A 7,422-nucleotide genomic window follows, 5' to 3' on the forward strand; every position below is an offset into this window, starting at 1 on the left:
AGGTTAGTGATAGTTCAGGGTTGGGAGTGGGTAGGAGGATGGCTGCTTTTTATTGTGATTTAAATGTTCTAAAGTTGAATGTGGTGAATAATATGGATTGAGAATTATGTCTCAATAAAGCCATTACTAACAAATAGACCTCAGACACTATAGGATCTTAACTGACAGCATTCTCCAGTGGACAGCACATTACTGTTATACATCTATCGAAGTGATGAGGCTAAGGTTGTAGCATTATCATTTATGAGTGTGCAAACAGTAGGTAGTGGATTATCATTTCTCTGAGATAGCCACTGAGTACTGTAACCCTCACTACGCAAAAGTCTAAATCATTAGAGTTAAGTAGAAAGCTACCAGAAAGTAAAGCTGGAAATTCTTCTCCAAGAAAAGTTTCTTTAAATGATAAACAAACATCATAGAAAATACAGATCTTCCAATATACTTAACTAACAAAGAAGTGATCAATAAGCCTCTTCCTGACATATTCTAACTTATGTTGATTACTGCTAAATAAACCAGAGAACACTGGATCTTTTCTTTAAAAAGAATGGTGCATGGCAGCCACCAGAAGTTCATACCTGTAATCCTAGCTACTCAGGAAGTTGAGTTTTGAGGATTGTGGTTCAAAGCTTGCTTGGATAGGAAATTCTGTGAGATTATTAACTCCAATTAACCAGCATAAAGCCAGAAGTGGAGCTGTAGCTCAATTTGTAGAGTGCTATCCTTGAGCACAAAAGCTCAGGGACATCACCCAGGCCCTGAATTTAAGTCCTAGGACTGGCACATACCAGAAAAAGAGTGCGACGTAACTATACGATTTCATAATTCTCTTCCAAACGAAGAAGTACAACCAATGCTGTTAACTCCATAGACCTTTACAAGCAGATAAAAGCAAGTAACCTCTGTATATAGGAAGAGGACAGCTTATTGTAAATTCATATCCGGGAACCTGGTGGAATCAGGCAGGGCAAGTCTGAAGGTCATCTCTTTAATAATATCTGTTTTCAAATGATTGATTTACATCAAATGGAGCAGTTGAGCCTAGCTGGACACTTCTAGGAATACCATACATACAGATTAGGAGCTAGTGTGACAGCACTACTTCAGTCTGAACCACACAGAACTTTCTGGAAAGTATTTCTGTATTTTTGATAGGGCCAGTACATGGAAAATGACAGAGACCAGGAGAGTGAGACAAAGACAATAAATTGCCAAACACTCCATTAAATCTTAAAATTCTCAAACCATCTATATAATTCCCTCAGCCACTGTTGACTTGGGCTCTCACTTCAAGGTGAAAATGCCAGCTATTCATTTTGCAATCCTTCATATCATCTAGTCTTGATAGGTGCTGGCGTTGATGTGATCTGCTACTCTCCAGCTATTTTTTAAAGGAACTCTTTAGAAGCATGCCACAGGTGTATAGAGAAGAAATGTCCCGAGAAGTAGAAAGATGAGTGTATTTCAATGTCAAAAGCATGAAAGGCGAGGAATAAAAGAAAATCGGGGATAGACAGCACTGGAGGAAGCTGCAGACAAGGAGAAAATGGTGAATGTGGAGGGTGGGGAGGGGACTAGGAGAGTGATTTCCTTTTCCCTCTCTGACCAACCTCATAAAACTTGATGTTTCTTTTTTTTTTTTTTTTACTTTTGGAATCATGATTTAAAATTTGACTGTAAAATAAGCCCCTTTCTTTGCCACATCCAGACAGAATTTACTTCCTTATTGCAGCAGAGTTCCAAATAAAACCATGCTCTTCACCTTACCATTAGTAATAGTAGTAGTAATAATAATAATAATAATAATATCCTTTGTCCAACTCCCATGATTCTACCTGGAACAGGTACTGTATGTGTGTGAGTCAAGACCCCAAAGAATTCTCCTTTAAATGTGTATGTCCACTAGATGAGAGCATTTTTACAGTGAGTAAAAAGCTTTAACAAAGAAAATTAAATGTGCCAGCAAATTCAATACATTATTTCAAAGTTTACAGCTGGAAGAATGAATGTCTGATGAGGTAAAATTAGCACTAGCAAGAAAGCACCCCAAACTGACCCTGCAATTGGAAGGCTGCAAGCTCCTTTGAAAACATCTCCCACTGATGTTAACCTTCAGCAGAGCAGAAATAATCTCTGTCTATGAACAAGCTAGAGGGGCTCTCCATGGCTACACTCTGTGGATATCTACAGATGGGGTGCGACATGGCTCTTTGGTCCTCAGATTCTGATTACTGAGATTCAGACAGAACTTAGTAGTCATTTGAGGATAGCACAAAGAGATTGCCAATTTCCAACATCCTGATCCTCAAAGCCTATGCAGGAAAGTATCTTACTTGATCCTAAAGCAAATTTTTGCTTTACACAACAGACTAACAGCTCCATGTAAGACTGTTAGGAAAATCTTCTTGATAACTAGAGAGAGTAATAAAGAATAGTATATTTTGAAAAAAAATTAATTGCTAAAAGGAGGATTCGAGTACTCAAATACTACTTATTATGGAGAACTAAAACACATTACTAAGAGAATAACTAAAATGTTCACCTGTATAATATTACAAAACCCCCACCTAAATTTTTACAATAGGGCCCCCTTGAGCCCAATCTTTCAATAAAAAATGTTTCCCATATTCTTGCTGAAATACAAAGAGGCTAGTGATCAATTAATGTTGCAGTCTTGTTTGACTTATGAGAGAAGATAACTCTACAAAATTATCACCAGAGTTGTAAACAATCCCAGGACTTTTCAGCAGCTCTCTGTTCAAAACATAGGCTAAATTAAGGGAAAACTGAGAGCCTTTCTTTTTTCTAGGTAGAAACATTGTTCACATATAAGAACAAGGACTTTGCAGAAGTTACTAAAGTTAAAATCGGCCCACTAAGTTAGGTACGTAAACAACTACACAATTTTAAAACAAAGGAACCCAATAGGTTACTGAAAACTTCTGGAATTTTGAGATTTTTTTAAAACTCAAAGTTAGCATGTGATACATACAATACACACAGAGAGGACGCGCTGGCTTTCTCTGGGAAAAAAAACACATGCCTTTCATCAAGGTGTACCCCTAAAATAAGTGAGGGAAATATAATAAACTTTTATAGTCAGATTAGCTACTCTGGTTAAATTGACTAATTTCTAATAAACAAATTCAAATATTTTCTATATTCTAGAAATGGAAATTATTTTTCAACCCACAGAACAGGAACGCCAGTTTTCCTTTTAACTATAATCCTTAAAATCAGTGTGGCAATCACAAAGCTGGCAAGATTAAATAATCTATTTCCTTTTGGATACTGGTGAATTCCTGCTACTTGAGCCCATTCATTTGAAAGGAGTGAAGGAGTTATCAAGGTATTGTTATCTTCCTAACAGAGATGTCATTTTTCCCACTAGCATCTGATATTAAAAATAAAAAAACCAGCAAGCCAACCACACACTTGAAGCCTGGAACAATTTTAAGCTGCTCAATGAAATTTAAGGTTGTATTTCCAGAGACATATATCACTAAACAAATACAGGGACCTGACCTATTAGTTGGCTTCCTGTTAAGTTCAAGGGAGAGGCATGACGCAGATAACAAGGGTAGAAGATTCCAGTGAGTGGGTTTAGCATCGTGGTAGGTTAGGAAGCACCTTAGACATTTCCATTCCCACCCCTGCAGAAAAGTTTACAGAAAAAGAGACACTCTGCTCTCTAGTGTCAAGCTTAGAAAAAAATTAACCCAAACCAAGCAAATATGTTCCCATAAAATAAAGGTCTTTTATCCCACAATGTAATCACCACAAAAATAAACACTGTAATTGGAAAAGATTTCAACGATTTCAAAGGAATCCTTTGACAATCCTGTAGGACAAACCTTAAGAAACTAGTAGAGTGGAAAAGCTGATCAGAAGCTGTTTCTTCAAGAACACAGAAGATAATATTTTATGAAATCCTATCCTCTTTTTTTTCCCTCCCCTGATAATGTGCTTTGAACCTTCCTAGGACAGAAGCATCAGTAAAAAGAGCTAAATTGTTAAACTGAAATCACCAAACAAATATGTTGATGCTAACAGAAAAATAGATGGAGACATTATAGCTCTAGAAACAAAGAATAAGACATAAATCCATGGGGACATCAACACCTTAACCACCTGAGGAATTAATTCCCAGGTCAGTTCCCCCCTCCCACTTCTTGCCATATTAACTGATTTCTTAAGTGGTTGGAAGAAAACAAATGTTCAATATGGTCTTCAGGAAGCTCAAAAACTGCAGTGAGGAAAATTTTTCAATTAATAAGATAAAATTGTCCCCCAGTTTTCCCATGTCCTAATTAAAACCCTGTGGGAAAGGACTATGGCTCATAGGTCACTAACATTTCTTATTCAAGTTATTATTACTAACAATTTGTGTTTTTAAATAGAAGCACACATCCTTAAAATGTAGGGATATAATGAAGAGTCCCATTCCTCGCTCCCCAAGAGATTTGTGGATACACTGAAACACTAGGAAATACTTTACAGAAATTCTTCCAAAACTTTTATAAGCCAGCCTGAAACCTGGTTGAATTGTTAATTTAAAGGACATTGTCCTCTTCACAGATCCCATGCAAAAGCTGGGGGCTGTGGATCTCTAAGAATCCACATGGGGGGGGGGGATAATTTACAAGAGAAAACGGACCCAAACAAAGACTTCCAATGTGGTCAATGCCAAGAACCTGCAAAGGCAAATCCTGTCTGGTTCTTACCAACAGAAATGCCCCTGTACCTAGTCTAAAAGTGCAGTACCCTAGTAATGTACTACACTATACAATAGCATATTCTATACAGGGACCTTTGGCACTCACATACCACTTTATTTCTTCCCTAATCGGGAATTTCATTTTATCTCTTTGGAGGAGGAGGGCTGGGAAACGTTTGGGTCAGTCTTTTTACTCAGATGAGCCACAGGCTAGAAGGCGAAGAGAAATTGCCCATATTTCTACTTGAATTTCTAGGACTTCTAGGACGGGGGAAAAGGGGGTGGAAGGTTTATGGAGTCTACTTCCAAAAGTTAATATGTGTATTGGATTTGTTTGGAGCCCCCCAGACCTGAAGTATTAGCAGGGAGCAAGGATTTTAGGCAGCTGGGGGGATTGTCTAGCAAACTGGAAAGACACAGATCAGCACACAGGTCGCGCCTTGAGGCCTTGCGGGGGGAGGGGGGGGTGATGGCTCTCAGGTGATCACTTAAGCAGGCCATAAGTTCTGGGAAGGAACCAGATTTAGGACAGCCTTTCCTATGCCACAGAGTTAAGCTGTCCTAGGGTCAGCGAGAAGGTTCTGGCGGGGAGAAGTGGCTTAGATACGCCAGAACACCAAGCGACTCTGTGCCCCAGGTCAAAGGCAACATTTGTGTGAGCAGAAACTTACCGCATGTCCCCGTAATGTCCTGAATAGCTCTCCATCCAAGGTCCCATCTCGCTTTTCACACAACTGGGACTCGGATAGGGCATCCTGCTCACCACGCCACTGGGATACCACATATCAGGGCCAGGGTAGTCCCCGTCTTGGTTCGCCAGCCCTTGGGGTGGGCGAGGGTAGCCATAAGGGGCGATAGCCCCTGCCTCTCCTGCACTGCCGCCTCCGCTTCCGCCACAGGGCCCATATATTTGTCCTTCTTCGGTGGCAAAGAGAGTATGCCAGGAAGAGGAGGTGGAGGTGGAAGGCGATCCGGAGCTGGGTCCGCCGGTCCCCGCACCGTGCAGATTGGCCAGGTCCCCATAGCGGCATTGCGCTGCCGCGGCCGCCCAGGCACTGCTGTAGTCTAGTGGGTTCTCCAGCTTGATGCGGGCGTGCGGATGGGGAGGTGGCGGGGCCCCGGGCAAGGCCAGAGGAAAGTTGTAGTAGTCGCGATTGGGATATGGTGCTCCCTCTTCCAGGGCTACAGACTTGTAGAGAGACAGCGGGGAGGGGAGCTCAAGTGTCCCAGAGCTCCCGGCTTCGCTGCTGCCAGAGCAACCCAGGCTCTCGCCGTCTAGCCCTTTGGCATAACCTCCCTTGAAAGAGGAATACTCAGCAGTCTCTTCAGTGCCCTTGCTTGGGCCATCGTCCAGCAGAGGACCTTTGCATTCGCCCAGCGGGGCACACGGAGTGGGACGCACAGCGGGTGGACCTCCCAGGAGTGGCGCATACATGCAATCTCCCCGAAGCTGCTCCCCAGGACTCAGATGCTCCAGTGCCTCCACACCCAATCCCATGGACACAGACACTGCCTTACACAACTCCTTGGCGCTGTCAGATATGGTCGAGTTGCCCCCTAGGTAACTGTCCTTGGCGGAAGAGGAAGCCCCAGCGGCCTCCCTGCTTCTCCCGCTGCTGTTGCCTTCGGACACCCCCTCCTGGTGCTGCTGCTGCTGCTGTTGCAGGAGTTGCATGGTGCCAGCTTCGCTCAGGATGTCTTTAAGGTCTGCGGAGCAGCTGCTTAAGCCCGGGAAAGTGGGGCCCAGCAAGGACATCGTGGATGGGGCAGCTGAGTCATTCTCATCCTGAGGTTCTGGCGGCTGCTGTGGCAGCCCTTTGCTGGTAGCTGCGGCGGCTCCAGGCTCTGACAGGCAGCCGCTTTCGGGGTGGCCCTCAGGGGCTGAGTGCTGTTGGGAAGGCTGCTGCTCCTCATCCAGGGCCAGGTAGCTTGTGGGGCCTCTGATGTGGGATTGGGGCGAGCCATCCTCACCATGCTGTTGCTGCCGCCGGGGGCTAGTCTCCTGCGGCTGTAAACGGGGACCTGGAGGTGCTGCGCCTGCCGCCTCAGGTTGCCGTGGGCCCGGGTTCTGGATCACTTCACGCACGCTCTGGAATAGATTCTGGAAAGCTCCTCGATAGGTTTTGGATGGTGGCCTGGGGTAGACCCTCCCCAGTCCTAATTGTACCTCCATCCTGGAGCTTGACTGAATCTCCCAACTAATTCTCTTAGTCTGTCTCCCTTTCTCTAGCTCAGAAGAGTTCAACAGGCTGCGGAGCTGCCCACCTGCGGGAAGCTCCAGGAAAGAAAACTTAAGTGGGGTGGGGGGGCACCCAAAAATCACCACCAAGTAAAAAGCGCTCTGGCGGCCTAGGAAGACACCAGCCCGACACGCACCGGCTGGAGTCCCAATCAGTCCTTGAATACTTGAAGGAGGCTATATAAAAGATGCTCAAATCTTGACTTTGAGGAGGAGGGAGCAGAAAGGAAAGTGTTGTTCTCCAAATTCAATGTCCATGGAATCAGGTGCAAATAAGGGTCAAGAGCGCTCTCTCTCTCTCTCTCTCTCTCTCTCTCTCTCTCTCTCTCTCTCTCTCTCTCTCTCTCTCTGGATCTCCTCTCTCTTTCTTGCTTGCTTGCTCTCTGTCCTGTTTTGGCTTTTTTTGGTTGTTTTGGTTGGTTTTGCTTTTGCCTACTGAAGCTGGGGTTGTTTTTTCATCTTCGGA

General features: G+C 43.9%; 1 protein-coding gene across 1 annotated transcript in view; it reads right to left on the bottom strand.

The window, feature by feature from the left end:
- The window catches only part of Ar (androgen receptor), a 172,534-nt gene extending 165,249 nt beyond the window's left edge, over nucleotides 1-7,285 (bottom strand). The window contains exon 1 of the mRNA XM_048336808.1: nucleotides 5,389-7,285. Within this exon, the coding sequence (XP_048192765.1) occupies nucleotides 5,389-6,890 (1,502 nt within the window). The 5' untranslated portion in view covers nucleotides 6,891-7,285. The remainder of the gene's footprint in view (nucleotides 1-5,388) is intronic.
- Between the last annotated feature and the right edge of the window lie 137 nt (nucleotides 7,286-7,422).

The sequence above is a fragment of the Perognathus longimembris genome, chromosome 28, assembly GCF_023159225.1.
Source record: "Perognathus longimembris pacificus isolate PPM17 chromosome 28, ASM2315922v1, whole genome shotgun sequence".
NCBI classification, from domain to species: domain Eukaryota; kingdom Metazoa; phylum Chordata; class Mammalia; order Rodentia; family Heteromyidae; genus Perognathus; species Perognathus longimembris.